Source organism: Maylandia zebra, linkage group LG4, assembly GCF_041146795.1.
Source record: "Maylandia zebra isolate NMK-2024a linkage group LG4, Mzebra_GT3a, whole genome shotgun sequence".
Taxonomy (NCBI): domain Eukaryota; kingdom Metazoa; phylum Chordata; class Actinopteri; order Cichliformes; family Cichlidae; genus Maylandia; species Maylandia zebra.
In genome coordinates, this window is record NC_135170.1 from 9,792,110 (window position 1) to 9,812,541 (window position 20,432).

General features: G+C 39.4%; 1 protein-coding gene across 3 annotated transcripts in view; it reads right to left on the reverse strand.

Annotated features, from left to right (window-relative positions):
* The window catches only part of plppr2a (phospholipid phosphatase related 2a), a 70,515-nt gene extending 50,619 nt beyond the window's left edge, over positions 1–19,896 (reverse strand). For all 3 annotated transcript variants that reach the window (XM_004562894.3, XM_004562897.3, XM_004562896.6), the window contains exon 1: positions 19,778–19,896. In XM_004562894.3, the coding sequence (XP_004562951.2) occupies positions 19,778–19,870 (93 nt within the window). In that variant the 5' untranslated portion in view covers positions 19,871–19,896. The remainder of the gene's footprint in view (positions 1–19,777) is intronic.
* Between the last annotated feature and the right edge of the window lie 536 nt (positions 19,897–20,432).

Sequence of the window (20,432 nt, forward strand, 5' to 3'; positions counted from 1 at the left end):
ACCCTCACCAGCTTAACCAGAGGAACACCAGCACATCCTGTGTCTACCCTAGGGCCTCCTCCTGGTAAGACATGCCTGGAACACCTCACCCTTGAGACAAGCATCAACTGACTCCTTTGCAAAGGCAGTTTGCTTAAAAACATCTGGAATGGTTTTCCCAAAGACCCAACCTCAAGGTTGTGGACTATACTTAACAGCTGGTTCCGTGCTTTTAAGGTGAACTCTAACAATTCTGCCAAATATATACAGTACATATATATTTATATTTGATGGTTATGTGTAAAATTCAATAAAGAAGGACTGTGTTCACTTATCTCCCTGTTTTCCCAGGTTTTTGGCTGCTAGTCTATCCTTTATCCTTCCCTGTAAAACAGAATTGCTTTAGTCCAATCGCCTTTCTGTCCACTTTGTCCAAGCCAATCAACCTGCTGCATATTGCGTATTTTAAATTGCACTGATCCTCTTTCATCCAGCATGCAAACCACCTCCTCATCTCTGCATCACCCAAGTACTCAGCCTGTATCCTATCTTCACCACCACTGCCATCTAGACTGCAGGGGGTCCTGATCTAATTCCTATCACTGCTGGGATTCTGTCTGCTGTGATGGCCCATCAGAGTCTGATTGCCAAATAGCATAACTGAATTCTGTATTGCAAAAATTCCTATTTATTTTATTGTAATGAGCTCTCCTTATTGATATATATTACTATTTATATATTCAGATTATTAAAAACCTCACAAACAAATGTGTAAAGCTTTATATATCTTTTTCCATTAGTTATAGTTGGCAGTCCAGAGCAAAATAGCAGATTGGGTAACACACTGGCTGCATGACTGATAAGGAAAAGACAACTTTAAGTATTACAGTCTCTCCCTTGGCAAGACTTAAAAGCCTTAAGACCTCACAGCACACAAATCAAGGCAGGAAAATATTTCTCATCTTGCACATCATCATTCACTAAAAGGGCACAGTATTCAGTATGTGCTCCCTCTGTGAGCATTGTCACATTCCCGATGGCACCACAGGATGAGCTCTTGCCCTTTTCTCAGATGAATATCCTGTTCTACCTGATATCAGTGTGTCTGACAATGGAAACGTCGCAGTGTGTTTCTCTTTAAACTGCTCCATGCTCCCTGCTGCTTTTAAAGGATAAAACATGGCTCAGATACCCAGACACTCCTTTTCCTGTCCCTGACAGAGATGAAACATTTTACCTGTCAAAAATGCACCCCACCCCACCTTGGTATCAGTTCTTCCACTTCTCCACCAACATACACAGCTTTTTGATGAATATTTCATATCAGCTGATGAACTGACAGACTGTGCCCACTTCTAGTGGCTGCGATGCCACGAGGCAAGAAGGGTTTACATCAGCAGTGACATCAAGACGTCTGAAAACACGGCACAAATAACTGGAAAGCATTTCAGGAACAAGTCCAGGGAACAGCAACAGCCAACGGCATGTGAAGGACCCACCACAGCGAGCTCAGATCCAAAAATATGACCACTTTCCCCTCCTTCATTTAACCGGTGTGAAATACACAGCAACATCCCACATATCCAGTTTTTTTTCTATAAACAGGAAGAGACAACACTGCTCAGAGTTGATGAACTCGATCTTAAATAGAAAGTTGTCTTTATATTTTTACAGTTGAGATTTGAGTTTGGACGTTCTCAGCTTTTTTTGAGCAGATTATGTATAGACATCATAGATATCACAACACTTTGCCACTTTTATTATTAATAAACATAAAGTGGTGAAATGTGCAGTAACACCTCAATTCTCTTATTTCCACAGCTTTTATTGTTTTCTGAGGCTGCCATGGACACGCCACAGCGCTCCTGTATTTATTAGCAGTTCATTTTAAAAAGCCACAGGGGTGCGCCTTTATACTCTACCTGCTAGGTAGAGCAGGCTGAGCAAATCCAACATAGCCATCTAGCTCATTAAAAATAATAAAAAGGAATTCTAACATGGCACCTTATCTGCAAATCTACCCTCATGTTGTTAAGTGGAAAACGTCTTTTAGGTTCTCTTTTTCCAAAAGCAAAACTAAAGACTTTCTTAGGTTGGAGCTCAGACTAATGTAAACATCTACTACTGCAACCATATTTTTTATCTATCCAATGGATCAAATTCAGATGACATATGGAGTCATTATGAGCTGCGCCTTTAACAAGCAAATATTAACTCACAGGCCAGGGATGCTGTGAGACTTTTGCTAGCAGCTCAAAGCTTACCATCTTATCATGTATGGAAGCTTACACTGAAAAAAATGAATTAACTGCATTTTCCCATTCATAGGTCAAAGAATTCAGGCTCTCAAAAACTTGACTTGCTGCTTAAACCATTGATTTATTTGAAATTTTTAGATAATAAGTGGAAATATTGACTGATTTTTTGTGTTTTATTTGTTTTATTTTTACCAGCAGCGAGCTACTATAGAAAACTGAGACAAAATTAAAGAAACTATATTAAAATTAATTACTAGTTAGCTGTTTTAATGTCAGTGAACCAACTAATATTGATGTTAATTCTTTTGCACTGTCTTGCAATGTTTCACTATAGTTCATTCAGAAAATGTGATTAATATCATAATAATATTGTTGACCGTGCTATTTGTACTTCCACTTAAGCACTAAAAGTCGACATGAGCACATGTTTGCAGTCAATCCTTAATGAATTATAACATGGACTGTGTGACAGAAAATGTACAAGAACCCACAGTTATATAAAGCAGTGGTTATCACTGTTGCCTAAGAACAAGGAGTTTCCTGGTTAAAACCATCTGGTCAGATAGAGGCTTTCTGTGTGCCGTTTCTGTGCTCTCCCTCTGTCTGCGTGGGTTCTCTCAGCATGATCTGGGTTTCACTCACGGTCCAAAGAAATGTATTTCAAATGGTAATTTAAGCTGGTCATAGGTGTAGATGGAAGGCGGATAAAGTGGTCACCTTCATAGAATAAAGTGCTGTATTAAAAGGTGTCAGAAAAAGGGTAAATTTGGCTTCAATTGTGGCCAATAAGACCAATAAATTGTATTTTATATTTTCAATAATGTCCATCTCTTCAAAACCCATTACGCCAGTTTCTCAAACTTTGAGAAAATAAGTGTTTTTATTTGCTTGTTTCTTTTTTCTACATTGATTTGGTTAGTTTGGTGGTTTTATATCAGGATTGTTCACTGATTTATGGATGGCTGTGCATGAAAATGTTACTAAAGGCACGTGAATACGTTTGATTTTTTGTTTTTTACATTTTTGAGTCATTCTTGTTCTGGAAATTCATCACACTGAGGCACTGATAGACATCTATCAGATAGATAGAAATACACATCTTACATTATATGTTTAGTAATACATCATATCATCATGATATTGTAATAATAAATATAAATAGGAATAATTTAGCACTAAAAAACTGTTTCAACCATACATTGTGGCCTGGGATTTTCCTGACTTGAAATCATCCTTAAACATACATTTAAATAATTAATTTTTCAAAGGTACACAAAGGTAGGCAAGCTATCTTGTAATTTCTTTAAGTAGTCTTTTGAAGTAGTTCTCAAATCTTCTCTGGGGAGTCCAGTTTGTTCCAGTGTATGTTGTTCCATTGATGCTTTGACTTTGAATGACTTGGCAGCATGTTAGAGATCATTGTCATGCTGAAACATGAAGCCTGATAGTATTGCATGGCGGATCAAAATGTGACAGTATTTTTCTGCATTGATAATTTCATCATTTTCACCTCGTTCTGAAACACCACTGGCTGAAATGTAGCCTCAAACCATGACACAGCCTCCACTGTGATTTCACAGATGGGTGTAGTTACTCATTGTTGTATCTCTTTCCTACTTCTTTGTTCAACAACGGTTTGAATAAAACATTTAAAATTTGGATTCATCACTCCATCAGACCTGCTGCCACTGATTTTTGAGTATAGTTCTTGTGTAAGTTGGTATACTTCAGCCTTTTCTTTCTGTTTTCCTACCTTAGTAATGACTTTTTGACTGTCACCCTTCAACATTTCTGAACCAGCTTCAGTGACACTTCACTGAAGTGTCACTGAAGCTACACACTTTTATTTCACACTTCTGACTTGCTCCATAAATACAGACATGATTGACAATGGTTTGAAACAAAAAAAAAATCAAATTCAGTCTGACACTGCCACTACGTTTCTCCTGCACTCGTCCAGCTTACTTTAAATTTTTGCAAGAATATCGGGTTCCTTGGAAGCAAAATATAATGAAATGATGGGAGACTCAAGACTTCTGCACAGTACTGTACATTAATACTTGTATTGTTGGAAATACTTCAGAATTAATGCAGAAATATGACATAAATGGCAGGTTTACATTAGTGATAGTATGAATTTAAAGAGTACACTTTCAGCTCCTTGCATCCACATCAGTGAGTGCTTCGTTTCCGTAATCGCATCGCAGCAATGACGTTTTTGCTGGAAGCATGCTGCCCTCTTTCTGTTAAGGTTGTAAATCAATCAGATAGATTTAACAAAAAGTGTAAACCAGAGAATGCCTCGGATTTGATTACCAATAAAATGTTTAGTTGTTCAGACTGATAGGATTGATAAATGTTAAGATTTGCACTTCCACGTCTCCACAGTGTAAGTAAAAGCCACAGCGCTCTAACGAGGGTCACGATCAAAGCTTGTCTTTCCTGTGTTGTTCTCCTTCCCTCTCTTTCTCTGGAGGTCCACGTGTCTCCCTGAATGCTGTTAAAGCTGTGTTACCTAAAAGAGCAGTTTTGTGTTTTACAGATGGAGGATTTAGAGCAGAAGCTCAGGAGAGGCACAGGAGTCCACCATCAGACACATGCTATCCATTAAGAGGCCTGCATCAACACACGCTACACTGCACCTGGCCAGCATGTCAGGAGTCCTGGAGGAAGAGGCGGAAACCCAGAAGAGTAGCGGGGGTAGCAGGGGATTGAAAAACAATGGAACAGGAAAGAGAGTTGAAAGAGGAGTTTGGACGATGATGGTGAAAGAACACAGACTGGGTGCTGGGGAACAGGTGCAAAGCTTGGGGGTGCAGCAAAATTACCTTGCTGCCTCCACCTCTGCTCTATTTTCTTTTTCACTGTTTGTCTTTTAAAAGTATCATTTCTACTCAGGTGTTTTTGGGTTTTTTTTGTGGAATCCATCTCATAGTCTCAAATCCCCAGTGCTGTCAGCATAAAAAGCAGCCACCTTGTTGAAAATATGAAACACGACAACAAAGTCTCACTGGGGTGTACATGTGTAAGCTCTATGTGCTTTTGTCAGACCTGCAGCAGCGCTTCGGCTTTGCTGCTCTGCCGCGAACGCCACAAAAACACGTCTACGGTGCTCAATGGTAACGCTCTTCGGTGTTGAAGCAGAGGAGCTTCACACCATGACAAACTGCACAGAACAGAAAATGTGATAAATTATTGAGCAACTGGTGTATCTGGTTTCCTCTGCTGCACATTCCAGAAAAAAAAACAAAACAAAACAAAAAAACCCCCACAAAGACTGTAAACTTGAATTCTTTTACTGGGATTTGGAGCTTGTTTCACCACCTAGGTTTGAAGCCAAACACCACCTACTAGCCAATACGTTGCCAGTGCAACCACCAACACCACCCACACGCCGCCCTCCCACTTCCATTTCTTTGGTTCTCCTCTCAGCCTTTGATTAAATAAAAGAAAGGCCATGACCCTAGCTCTACGCATGGGATGATTTCCATCATGTCATCCTAATATGTGTTATTTTATGTGAACTGGAAGCTAACAGGCAGCCGCTGCTAACTTCATGGCTCAGCGGTCTGTGCTGATTCTAATCTGTCATTCTAAATACAATAGAGGCTTTCTGCTGAGAGTGGCATTAAGGGAACTAGAAGGGGGAGAAAACAATAAAAACCCAGTTTATTTGGTGCAGTATACCCTGTTATATATCAACACTGTTAAAAAGCCTTGTGGCTAGAAGTGTTCACGAATGAAGGGCTCAGGTTTGTAAAAGTTTGCCTGCACGGAGACAAAAGGATGAAATTTACTTTTCTTCTTTTAGTTGGCAAACAAACTGTATGTTACTGCCCTAAAGTGTTGAAGAGGTTCGAAACAGACATTTACGATCTGACTCTGCAGTTCTTCTAAGCTAACCGCTCCACAACTTTACTTTTGTTTTAGTACATCACCAGTTTACACATTATAGTTTTAGAACAATAGTCTGGGCTCGCACCTGGTCCACTACACACTGTTAGAGTCGGAGTGAGAGGAATCCTATTCACACTAAATGCAGGACAGAACAGCTAACCATCCACAATTAACTCCATTTAGCTGGGCATACAGCATGGTGCATGATGATTTGTGAAGCATAAACAATTTGTTACATTAATATTTGTACCATCCATTCTCTTCCACTTATCCAATTCATGGGGGCTGGAGCCGTGCCCAGCTACCATAGGATGAGAGGCAGGGTACACCCTGGGCAGGTCACCAGTCTGCCGCAGGGCTACCACATAGAGACAGACAACCATTTGCACTCAATTTAGATTCTTCAATTAACCTAGCCTAGCTAACTGCATGTCTTTGGACTATGGGAGGAAGCCAAAGAGAACCCACACTAACAGGGTGGTGGAATTGAATTTAGGACTTTCTTGTGGTAAGGCAACAGTGCTAACCACTGCGCCACCATGCTGCCCCAACAGCTCTATATTTCAACAATTACAACAGCTTTTTGGATAATGCTACTCATTTTGAAAAGTAACAGCTGGGCAAAGAAGGCAAGGCATCCCTGTTTGAAGACAGCAGGAAGATTAATTTCTTTACTTAAAAACTCTGATAAACTTGAATGCACTTCTTGCCAGAAGTAATATCAATAACGGGAAAAAAATCCATCAACACCCAGAACTGCTGGTGTATCCGCTGAAGTAAGGCTGATGGCTGAGGAGAAGTAGCAGGTCTAAATATTAATCAAGGTTCATTAATGTCTGTGTAACACAGACATTTCTACTGATACCACCTTCATCTGATCAGCAGCTTCATTATGTCTTAAAATATGTGCTTGTTTGCCTTCACACACATATGAACTTGAGTGACATCCCATTTTTAATCCATGGGGTCTATTATGATGTCGGTCTATCCTTTGCAGCTGTGACAGCTTCATCTCTCAGTGGAAGACTTTACACAAGGTTTAGGAGTCTGTTTATGGGAATTTCTGACCATTCTTCCAGAAGCATTAAGAGTTCCTTTCACCACAACTAAAGGGATCAGTTCCTGAAAAAACAATCATGTTTGTCTGCAAATACTTGCCAGCCAGTGGTGGTAAAATTTGAATAAGGTACATGTTCCTAAGTGTTGCAGCCAATGTGTGTTTAAATAAAAGCAAAATGTTTACTTTGAAAGCAGTGTCCATTTCTGCTGTCTGCTGCACTTTTCATGATTTCACAACAGCTCGGAGAGTAGCTGGTCAGTGTTTGCACACAAGTTCGTCACTACCACAGCAATATGCTAGCAACCAAAGCAATCACAAACAGTTGGGGAATACAAGCTTTTCCCTACCCACAGCTGGATGCATGATTGGAGCCTTATTCACTTGAACTTACACTGTCACCGTGATTATCAGCCACCGAAATGGAGGACAAGTTGACCTCAAGAAGTCAGTGTCTGCATATCTGGAAAACCTAAAAAGGTTACCAGAGTTTTTAGGTCCTCCCCAGGGACTGGTGACAACACCAGCACACCAACATTATTATATTATATCATAGTGCTTCTTGGAGTGACTTTGATTTAAGGTTCACTGTAGGTAACAATAAGAACTTTGTCTCCTATTTCAAAATTCATGTCAAGAACTTAAAATTGAAACTCATCTGCAGCTTCATTTAGTGCCTATGTCAAAACGGTGTCTCAGTCTTGTGTAATTGTGTTGTATCTGTGAAAGCAACAGTTGAAGCGAGTCACTAAACCTCACCACTAACAACTAATGATTCAGCAGCTTCTGCCAAACTGTCTCTTATCGATTCTGTCTGAACATGGTCTGCCCAGCATTGCTCCATAAAATTTTCTGAGACTATATCTAAGTTTGGTGCAGATTGATCCAGTGTGTCATCTGATTTGGTTGTAATATTATCTTTCATACAGATACCTGGATGGACAGACAGGAAAATACATTTGCTGTCTCCTCCTCCCTTACTCTGTACCATGCACCAGTACTCTCTTGATATTTTGCTCAAATGATGACAAACAGCTATATTAAAGCAATAATAGTTCGAGCTGCCTTGAGCACCTAATCTATACAAATATTCCAATGTGACAAATAGGCATTGTAAGCAGAGTAAATGGCCCTGCTTTGTCAAGTTTTTGCAGCTGAATGAGAACGAGAGTACAAATTTGAAAAGTTTAGGCAGAGTGCTCAAGAGTGAAAAATGTGGAGCAATGGGAGCTGGAAAAAGAAAGAACTAACGGTGCATTTAGCAAGTCCCAGAAGACGAAAGGAAAAATAGAGGAAGGAGAAAAACAGGTGTTCAGGGAACGAGAGAGGGTGGGAAGATGATGGGAGCAGACTGAAATAGTGCGTGTGAATGTAAGAGCAGGACGAAGAGGTGAGCTGGTGATGGAGAGGGCCGCCCAGAGAGTTTCAGTCCATCTCCGAGTGAGTATGTGTGTGCGTTTGTTTATGGGCAGGTAGGGTTAGGACAGATGTGAAGAGAATACAAGAGTGGGAGCTTTTGTACATTCTGCTGTAAAAAAAAAAAAAAAGGGCTGAAGGAAAAGGAGTCCAATGGGATCAGTAAAAAAGAGATGAGAGGAGCAAGCACTGCTTTAATCATCCTCCAATCCAGCCCTCTTTTTCACACTTTAAAAAGAAAACACCTCTCCTAGTGCTCTTATTTCACTGCATACCAGTCACCATGTAAACTGCCTTGTAGGAGTCTTTTAATAGATAACACTGTGCATGTACAACCATGCATGCTGCTGGGGATCCACCTCTTTGCATGCCGTTGGTGCAGCAAGAAATCCACCTCTGCAGTGCATGTATCTCCACGGGGAAACCTTGTGTATACAAAATATAGAGATTACACTGCAGCAAAACAGCTATTACCAGCCCACAATCTGCCGCAAGCTCCTAACTCCTTGTCTGCCAAGTTATACAGTGTGCAGTCTATGTATTACTCACTCCGACTACAGTAGCTGGTTTACCTTCTTTTTTGATGAATCATCAGAATATTTTTTATTGCTAAATTTACCATGCATTATTTCAACCAGAGCACAAACTGTAAATAAAAGGTGGATGTAGCTACCATATTGCCAGCCACTGGTTTATGGACTAGTATAACATTTTGGTTCCTGCTTTGATGATTCTTGGAGACTGAAATATCTATAAATAAATACGTATAAATTTCACTTACGTTTTGAGTTCATTTAATAGGAAAAAATGTGAATAGGCATCGCCATTCCCCCTGACTGTATTGTAAGTATGTGACTGAGACCAAGTTAAATGTGGAGGTGAATATAACTCTTAGGAGGGAAATTTTAATTTGAGTTAATTTGGCCTCAAAATATGACACTGGGGCTCTGACACTGGAAAAAATGCATAACACAATTACAATCACTTATTGCCAAAAGATTAGAGAAGTGACCCTCCCGTCTCCAGACAGCTTGCTAAAAAAGAGCAGCTGGTAAATTATAAGTTATTGTTATGTCAGCTAATGTTAGCCTAACGTGAGCTAAAAATGTAATTTTCCCCTGTGGTAAACAGTTCGAATCAAACTGTACTGTGTCTCATATTGTATCAAAGTTTATTTTCTAAGAGTCCAAGTCCTACAATCTTAGATCAACTTCAAACAAACTTTTACTAATGCCAGCTAACGACAACTAACAGCAACTAACAGCTGCTAACAGCTGCTGTTAGTTGCTAGTTGACAGCAGCTAGCGTCAGCAAAACAGCAGCGCTTTACTGAGAGAAAAGTTCAGACTATCCTCAACAATCGGGCAGCTTTCACAAAGTTTTACAGCCTCCAACAGAGTAAATCAATGTGGACACATATTGACAGCTCAGGTCAACACTGGACTGTTAGCCTGCACTCAGAGTTGTTTGTCCTACAGTAGCCAACTTTATCTAGGACTATGCACTTCAATTGGGAGGAGTAGAAAAACAGAATTCAGTTGACTGCAACCGACAATCTACTCACGGGGTGAAGCTAATATTTTCAGCTAAAAGTAGCTAACTTAGTTAGCAGTCTGCAATCATAAACTGTATGAGTGCAATGGACAGACACACTAGTAATATTAGTAACAGACTGAAATACTAGAGTTTCACTTCCCAAACTGAGACATAAAGTTCTAGTAGTCAGCAGTATGATCAGTCCCTTTTGAGCTTTTGAGTTACAACTCTATTATAAAAATGCTTCAAAAGACGTGGCTGCTCACCTATTTCCCAAGGGGTTACCAATGCAGATAGATCCAGATGTTTGGTTTGGCATTCTATTCCTGCCTTAACCCTCACATTTATTTCGTATCATCTCGGGACAAACACTAGGAGTACACTAGCTTGTCACCCTCTGAGACTGGGTTTATGTCTCCTCCCGGTCTCAAACATTGAATCTTTCACAGTGAAATAGGTTAACAACCACACCATAAAGCATTTTTAGTGTTGTCGAGTTTTGGCTTGCTTTTGGATCAGCCACAAGTGATCACTCAACAAAATGCATCTTTTGAGATTTTTCTTCATTGTCAACAAATGTCATGAATATCACCTACTGCTTATTCTCTAAAAATTGTAGCTGCATCCTGACAATGTTTGTCTTATTAATCTGTCACTGAGCCGATTCCCATAAACACATAGATTTCAAACTAAAGCCTGTACTGTCTATCATTATCTTCTCTGAATACAGATACAACATGCAACACCAGATCTGTCCTTTAAGGGAAAATCCTGGTTGTTATTGTGACATTTTGAAGAGATTTTTGATTTAATATATACAGGTTAGGTAACCTCACAGCACAGAGCTTTAAACAGACACGGTGACACAAAAATCAAGCAGCTCTAAATTGCTCTGCCAACAAACCATAACCTTCTGCTGGTCTTTTCATATCATCTTTATTACATTCACTGTCAAAATAGCATTGTCTAACCTGGTGAATCTGTCAGTCATATAAGGCAATAACACATTCAGTTTTACTAGCTAAGGTCTCAGAACAATCTATATGTCATATAAGACACTCATTCAACTACAGCTAAGCCACCGAACTTGCACAAAAAATAAAAGAAATTAAAGCTAGAGCACAGCATTGTGCTGTGAGTTCTACTTATAGAGTTAACCAGATGGACTATAAAAGAAGTCATCTAGTATGATTCGCTTGATCACACCCAAGGTACAGCATTACAGCATCTGTTTTGTGGGTCAGCGTTTGCCTTTGTTTGAGCGGATTTAACAGTTAGCTCAGTATTTCTGGCTATTGACTGTCTATCTCATTCTCCATACATTTGACCTTGTGTGCATGCAAAGGTTTGATTGCGTGGGGAAGAGATGTGGTTGGCTACACCGGGAGACTTCGTGTGACTTGGTAAGCTATCAGCTATCCACCATTAAACACTCTGGCCTATTTATAGCAGCTGAGGAGGCAGCTCAAGACACTGATGTGATGCTGAAGTGTTCTCTGTCTAATCTCTGCATGTCACTCTGGTGTTAATGAGGCTTCTGAGACCGATGTGTGTGTGCGTGTGTGTGACACATTCAAGAGTTTTTTTGTTTTTATGTGCTGTGTGTCAAAGTGAATTAAGAGAGAAAACTGAGTAATAAAAACTATGTGAAAGATCAAAGTTCAAATAGTTAATGCTGCATTTTGCAGGAAAGCTTTAGCTGTGTTACAGCAGTGCCCTCTGGTGGAGACATTTTTGCCTGTAAATCATCAGACTGAGAGGCAACACCAAAGGAACGGATGTATATATACCACAGAAATGAAGGTTTACTTTCAAAAATGTGAAAATTTTTCCACAGATCTACAAAAACAATGAGATTGATGTGCAAGATGTAACCCATTGCCTCTCATTTAATTTTTTTAAGCAAAGGAGTTCAGGGATGATCGAGATGTGAGTTAGTCATATTTGGTTCAGTTTAATTGTGGCACCCACACTATCAAAACTGGAAGTGCATAAAAGCTGATGTGCGACACATTGGAGAAATGCATGCAAGCTCCGAGTTAAAGAACAGCTACCTGCCTTCATGGTAAATCTTAACTATGGCTAACATCCTAATTTTAACCTTAACAAGGGCATGAAAATGACTTCTTTACAGTATTGCCTCAGTCCATCGAGGCATTAATTTATGCACAGCTGTACTCCAGCATTTCAGTGGAGTTAAAGTCTGGATTTTTGATTGGGACATTGTGGAGCCATGATTCTTTCTTTTTTTCATCCACTCTGTTGCAGATTTGCTGCTGTGATTGGAATCATTGTCCTATAGCATGAGCAGTTTGGGCCAAGCTTTAGCTGTCACATTTGACTCTACAGAGGAGTTCATGGTTGACTCAGTGAGTGTAAGGTGCCAGGTTCTATGGCCTGAAAACAAGCTCAAATCTTCCCCCCTGCATCACCATGCTTGGACAGCTGGCTTGAGGTGTTTGTGCTGATATGCCATGTTTTGGTTTTCACCAAATGTGTTGCTGTGTGTTATGATCAAACATCGTCACATTAGGCTTGTCTGGCCAGCAGACATCATTCCCTAAGTCTTGTGGTTAGTTGAGATGCAGCTTGGCAAACTTCACAGTGCTGTCATTTTATTCTTGAAGAGAGGAGAATTTCTCCTACCAATCCTTTCAAACAAGTCATACTTGTCAGAAATTTTTTAACTAAATTGTCGTGGATTTTAACACTTAACATGCTAACATGTCTGACACACAGCTCTTGGGTTTTTCACAATTTCTTTGCACAGTATGAACTTGGGGTGAATTTGGGGCATCCATTCCCAGGTAGGTTGTGGCATTGTTCTCACAAACACCTGAGTGCTCCAGACCAGCAAACTGCCAATATGTCTGCTTTTATTGAGGAGCTCCCACTTGCTGATAATCAGTTAATCAAGTGCATTTAATTAGCAGTGTCTGGCTGCTACTTATCCTCTTGGTTTTTATGTAAGCAGTAGTTACACAGCTTATTTTATTGCCATGATATGGGTTCGAGTATTTGGACATCTTATTTCTGTTTTTATTAGTCTCAAGGAAATGCACAATCATAGTTTTAAGGCTCAGGATTTAAGGCTCAAAACTACTTTGGCCTTTGAACACTTCTGTTTTTTGACTCCTACACCCCAAAAGGACAAATTATACAATTAGCTGTCCTAAATAATAGCAGCATGAAAAGGCAAAAGGTACGTTTTTAACACAGCAACCACATTTTAATGTCAGAAGTCAGACTGAACAGTTTAGTTCAACTTGTGAGGAGACCTGTAAAAAGCATTTAAACTGGCAGAATGTGACTTTATATCTGGTGCTCCACTGGTTTAGATAAGAGTAATCAGCTGTTCTTCACAATCGAAAACACCTCTACACTGAACCACACAGTAGATTAGCATTGAACAAAAGTTTTGTTTAAACAGCAAATTTGCTGGTGTCTCTCCGAATGGCAAAGACTATTTTTTGAGGTGCAGAGGTAGCGAAAGTATCACCTATCAGATAACAAATAGAAAAAATGTCCACAGAATATATTTTTAAATATGATATTTAGGTAACAAAGGTTAAAACAGTTCTTATCTCCAGCCTTTACAGAATGGGATTAGATTAGGAGCAGAGACGATAAGATAGAATTGAACACGGTAAAACAGGATTAATTTGAAATTAATGAAAGGTGATGTTGATATCTGTGCTGCTGTGAATGGCTGGGAGAAATCCTGCCAGAACCAGAGACCAAAGATAAGTGCTAGCAGGGAGGGAATCACACTGAAAAATGGGAAATGACAGAGCAAAATGGAGGGGATAGAATAGACACACAGAACAAGATGGCTGAGTGGGTAGCACTGATAGAAAAGGTTGTGACTTGTGATTAGGGCACAGAGGATGAAAGGAGTCAGAAGAAAAAGAGCACAGATGGAGAATGAGTCTGGCTGATTGGTTTCCATGGTAACTGCTGATGAGGTGTGTAGGGCTCAATAAAAGAGCAGGTCCTTCTGGCTTGGTATGGATCACTGTCACACACACACACACACACACACACACACACACACACACACACACACACACACACACACACTAAAGATGTGGAGGGACATGTTTGATAGGTATTGTCAAACCTGTTCCTACTGCAGGACAGTGAGAAATTATTAACATTCTTCATTTATGCAATTTAAAAATATACATCACTTAGCAACAACATTACAACTACTGCCAGCAGAAATAAATAACACTGATTGGCACATTACAGGGCAGTGCTCTGCCAGGAATCCTCAGGTGCTGGCATCAATGTGGATGTTACCCAGTCTAAACATGCTTCACACTAATAACACACCCCCATGGCTTCCTCACTACACTGGTTTGCCCCACTGTAACGCATAAGGTGCTTAATTATTGCTTAGGGTTGCACGCCCCATCCTGTAACCCTGAGATTTGAAAATCTCTGCTGCTTGTTCCTGATGATACGACAGGGCAACCTTAGAGGTCCCATGTCTGTGCGATGACAGGTTAGAGCTATACAATACCAAACTGATGGTTTCAATGTAATAGTTGATCTGCGCATCCAACTCCCATATTATGACATCCAGAAGAACTCTGTTAAACCACAGTCTTTTGTTTGTTTGACAATATAAAAGCTGGACAGTCTGAAAAGTGAAAACAATGGGGAAGTGCCTTAAACATGAATTCTTCTTTGTTGCCTTTAGGAAGCAGTAGGTGTAAAAGCAAAAAATATTTCTGGTATTAAAGAACTTTTACTTTGCCCATAGCAAGCCCTTTCTCAATGGTGTGTTAGTTAGCTAAATCCAATCTGAAAATGCTTTTTAAAGCTACAAGTTTCTGTTCATTTATCAAAGGCCTCAGTATTTCTGTTTATCCATTTTTCTATGACTGGTTAGTGAGTAACTACTACTTCCCAACTAACCAGCCAAACAACTCCTGGAAACCTATTTGTGAAATAGTAACTGTAGTTTGCTCACACTGCTTCCTATGGGTCAGTAAGCAGATTAGGCACTGTAGCAATAATTGTGGTTACTCACCATGGCTGGTAAGCATTATCATTCATTATTTTTGAAGTAATTGATTAAGAATTTATTTGTTGTCTTTTCTTTCTTTCTTTTTTTTCTTCAGTTTCAGACAGGAATTAAATTCACCATGAACTGGAATAAACTGGGATACAGGATGGCAGTAGTATCCTGTGAAGGTAAGCATGGCGAGCAGCAGTTGCCCAGTGACAACTAAGAATAAACATGAATTAAAACCTACCAAAGTAAGAGTGAGGTCTGTCCTTGCATTTCAAATTACATTCTGTCATCAAGAATTCTTCCTGTTTGAATTTATCCTTTCAGTCACAGTTGGCCGTTGTCTCTGGAAGCATGCTCGTACCTCTTGATTGGCTAAGAGCCGTTGAAATCTGTAGTGTCTGTTGATTTCATTTGCATGTCCATGTCACATTACTAAATGCTATAGGCAGCTTGTAGTATCCAGAGAAGTAGCAACACAAACCCTTGACAATCACAGAATATGCAGTCATCTCCAAGAATCATCCCCTGCAACATAAACTGCTAAAGCACCTCACAATCAATAATGTAATGTTATTTAAGGCAGTGTAGAGGCTCAATAGTTAACACTGTCAATTTACAGTGAGAAGCTCCAGGGTTGGGAACTTGAATGCATGGAAAACATCCAGGTAAAATTATGAATGTAACTTGGACTCTTTGAACTAACAATGGGTTTGTTATTGTAGCTGTGTCTTTGAATTTAAACCACACAGGCAGCTGTCATAATATATGGAAGTTTGGGCAAGAAAACTCTGGTAAGTTTTTTTTTCCTTGCTTGCTTAGAAGGCACCTTCTAATGCCATATTTTAGACGTAAGAGTTAGAAAACCACTGTTCTGCAAAAAAAACAACCAACTTTGATGCCTCAAAAGAAATTCGACCCTTAAAAAGCAGTGGGAGAGAAAAAAAAGCTCTGTGATGTTTTCTGTCTGCTTAGCAACAGTATCAGTAATGAGACAACCCAGTTTATACAGTGACTCAGTGCTGTGATTTCCAGCTTGCATCAATATAAGTCTGTTGTAAGGGTATGTCTAACTGTAGAATGACTTGTAAACACTATTTATCTCTAGAGTATTTCTGCATCTAGTATTACCATTTATCAGGGATGAATGTTTTAGTAGATCATCCACTGCCATGTCATTCCCATTGCCATTTTACAGAAAGATCATCATCAAACAAAACACATCAATCTAGTCAAAAGAAGGAAAAAAATCCCCAAACTTCTTTTCCAAATAACAAAAGTCTGTTTGTAGCTTGACAACCACAAATACATACATGCAGTTATTTTCTGTGTACTTTTTCAATATGCTTTAGACATAATGAAGCTCAGTGAATCCAGGGGAAAAATTCTAAAACATTAAAAAATTAACAAAACAAGAAGGATTTTTAGAAAACACATTCTCCTCCAAGGCCTGTGCCCTGTTTTGCAATTATAGACAAAGAAATTCATATCCATCCCAAAACTCAATTGGATTCTTTCTTTACCCATGCTCAGTCATGGAGAAGACAAACAAACAGCTCTCATTCTGGCAGAAAAGTAAATCTGGGCAAACTCAACTGGCTACAAGTAAAGTAAGAAAACTGTGAAGACAAATAGAGAATCAACAATCGAAAGACGAAAATAAAGAGAATTAAAAGAAAAAGCAGGTGCCATGTATTAGTAGCCTAAAACAGTATGTTTAACAGAGGTGGGAGGTAACGAACTGTACTTAGTTAGAATTTTCAGGCATCTGTACTTTACTTGAGTATTTATTTTTCTGACAACTTTTTACTTTTACTTCCTACATTTTTAAACAAATATCTCTACTTTCATTTTTAAAACAGGCTCATTACTTTCGGTTTGACACGTTTGAGGGGAGGGGAGAGCCCGTACTTTTTCACTTTTACTCGAATAGAAGTTAACTCAGTACTTCAGCTTTTACTGGAGTATGTTTTAACACTAGTATCTGTACTTCTACTTAAGCACAGGATGTCTGAGTGAAGTAACTAGGAGTATAGAAAAGTACCAATTCAAAATTGCTTCCCCAAGACTGCTAGCTATACTATGCTCCCTGCATCAGTGACCAATCATTACTAACACAGTGAAAAGACCACATGATTAAATTGTCTTCATTAGTTTATTATATTTCAAGTTATGTTAAATGGTGCACATCTACAATATAGTATTTCACATGTGTGTCAAAATGAGTCCTGTTAAATATTACAGTGTTAGCTTAATTAGCTAGCTTACAGCGGTGGATTAATTCTGCTACCAATAGTTGCCATAAATGGGGAGCCAGTTATTCTTAAATACAGAATTAACAGTTCAAGAATTTAGATGGAGGCAGGACTTAGCAAACAATCCGTTTGCTGTCCCTCATTAGTGCTCCACCAGTATTGTAATTTTCAATGCAGTAATGAATTTGGCTAATAGCTCATAACTTTGCAGCTGTGCCATACAAGATTTAAATCATTCTATTGTTTAAACGTTGCTTAATTTGATATATATAAATATAAAATAATAGCTTTAGAAGCCTTAAGCTTCTCTCCCATGCCAAAGAAACCCTTTTTTTCACTACTCTGCCTCTACAGGTAACAGCTGCTGGCCTCCTTTCTTTCAACTCGATTACTTGCCAGGCTTCTCTATCACAGTGCAATCATACACATACAGACACACATAGATGAAGAGTTAGTAAGGGAATTGACTGAGACCTGAGGGGTGAGCACCAGTGTGTGGGAGGCATATGGCGGAGTGGCCTAATGGAGAGCTTTTAGAGTGTATTATAACCAAAGACACCAGTGTTTCATTGGTAGCCTGATGAAGGAGTTGGCTAGTGTAACTACATTATTCAGGTCCCCCTTTGAAACAGTTTGGTACAGTAGGTGCACAGTGCAAATTTGCTGAGCTGTTCAGATAAAGGGCAGCAAAAGGACACCAGGATCCCCCTTTATTTCTTACTCTTGCGTCCACATATAAAACAATGAATGCACTAACAGCTGAAGAAAGGAAAACAACAGATCTCTAACACACCCATTGAGTGTATGGATGAACAAGCATTTCAAAAATTGGACATTTCTGCATTGCAAATCCTTTTTTGGTTGATTTTATGAGATATTGAAATATTCTAACATACTGGGATTATGAGTTCACTTATTTCACACATAAAGTGATATTTCACTTTACATGCAGTGCATGTATAGAATGTGATAAAGTTTAATTTTTGAATTCAATTATAAGGAGCAAACCCTTTTGTGCTATTCTAATTTTCTGAGATGTACTAGTACTGTATTACACTGTCACATTGAATTGAAAATGTGCATCATAAGGGTGTGTTTAGATCTGACTGAGTTATGTCTGCAGGAAAGGATGAATTTTGACAGAAATCAGCAGGCAAAACAAGACATAACTTGTTTTTGGAAAAACAGCAACTGTCAGTCTTTTTCACCTCACATACTGTGTTTTGTCTCATGTCTGTTTTTGTGTTTTCTTCACTCTTCGACTCTGCCGTGTCCTCTAGAGAGGTGCATTTCATTTCAAAAACTTCACCTAGTTCAAAGTTTCCTTTAATGAGACCCATCTCCAGATAAAGTGCAAATTATATCCAGCACATACACTGTGCGCTGCACATGTATTGTCAACACTAAACAGAATCCTAATGTTTAAATCCAAAAGGATGCTGTGGTTGCACCTGGAAAGCAATGGTGAAAACAGCTTCTCTTATCTGTAACAGAACAATGCTTTAACTGCAAAGACTGCTCCCTAAAAAGCTGATGGTTGGCTTAGCTGAAGCCAATGAGCTTCAGGACCGCTAGCTTTGTCTAATTAGATTGCAGATCGTCTGATTACCTCACCAGTTTGTGCTTTTCACCACCTCAGTTTCAAATGGGTGAAAGCTCTGGGACTTCCACAGCCCTCTGAGTCATCTGTCTGACTGTTCTCACAAACAATGTAGAGCACCCTTTCCACAAGGGATGTAGCGGTGTGTGTGTCCATGCATGTTAGCGTGTTTTTCTGAAAATTTTCAGCCTGCCACAGAAAATGACCTTTGGTGTGCCCAAACCTAAATCCTGCAGTACATCAGCTGAAAATCCACTATGTCTCTGCTGTGACATCCACAACTACCTCGATGAATCATGCAGTTCACAAAAACCTCAGCATGCCACAGAACAACTGTAGCCACTTTACCAAGCCACCACTTCCCCTGGTGCTGGAACAGAGCAGAGCGCGTGACACAAAGTGAGAATGTCAGCAATTTGCTGAGCTGTCCCAAACTCCACTGTTGAGAGCCTGAAAAAATGTTACCGCTGAGGCTGAGCCTGTAGGGATGTAAAGAGATGAAAGCGCTTAAAGCTGGGCGTTAAATAGTGAGTCACTTCTCAGGTCTCTCCTCGCTAACACGATGGGCAATCTCAGAGATAAACCTGGAGTCAGCATGAAACAGGAGATTTGGTCAAGCTTTTTGCATGATCTGCAAAGTGAGGTGAGGAGTTTTCTGGTGATTTCATCAGTTCTATTGAAAACCGTTTTCCTTCCTAGTGTAACACAGGATTAGTGCAGAAACTGCAAGCCATACATCAGCATGTCCATACTGCTTACCTCCACAAACAGAAAGCAGGGAACGATGGAGCTGCTGCTCTTCACGCCCGGCTTCTCCTCCACGGCCATCCCTCTCTTTGTTTCTTTGAACATCCCCCTGAACAGGCCCAACTTTCTACCACCTTATCCTGAAAGAGAGAGAGAGAGTAAGTCAGATGAGTGTGCTTGCCAGCCTTGAGGTCATGCCCAGAGTGCAAGATTAAGTAAAATCCATTCAGGACAAACGAGCTTTGGATAGATCTGAAGCTTTCTTTGATGTCTTTTTTTTGCTGTTATTTCATATGCTTCTATTGTTATTTTGTTACAAACTCTAAGAGCAGATTGTACCCAAAGCCCTAACATTAGTACACCTACTCTAATGAGCTCACCAGCCATGCTGTGAGCCATCATTTACATTCGATTTTTTAAATAAATGTATTCATTTGTCTTCCTTTTACTGACGTTCTGCCACTGACTGTGAGTAAATATTATTTTGCATTATTGCAGTCTGAATTTAAAAAGGGAAAAGCGTGCTGTCATACATTTCATTCATACTATTTGCACAAAATCTAAAGATTTAATATATATAAGAGTGAGAAACACACAAAGATTTTCTCAGAATAGGTCATTTTTGATGATTTTGCTCATTTGTCTAAGAAGTTAGAGATCATATTTC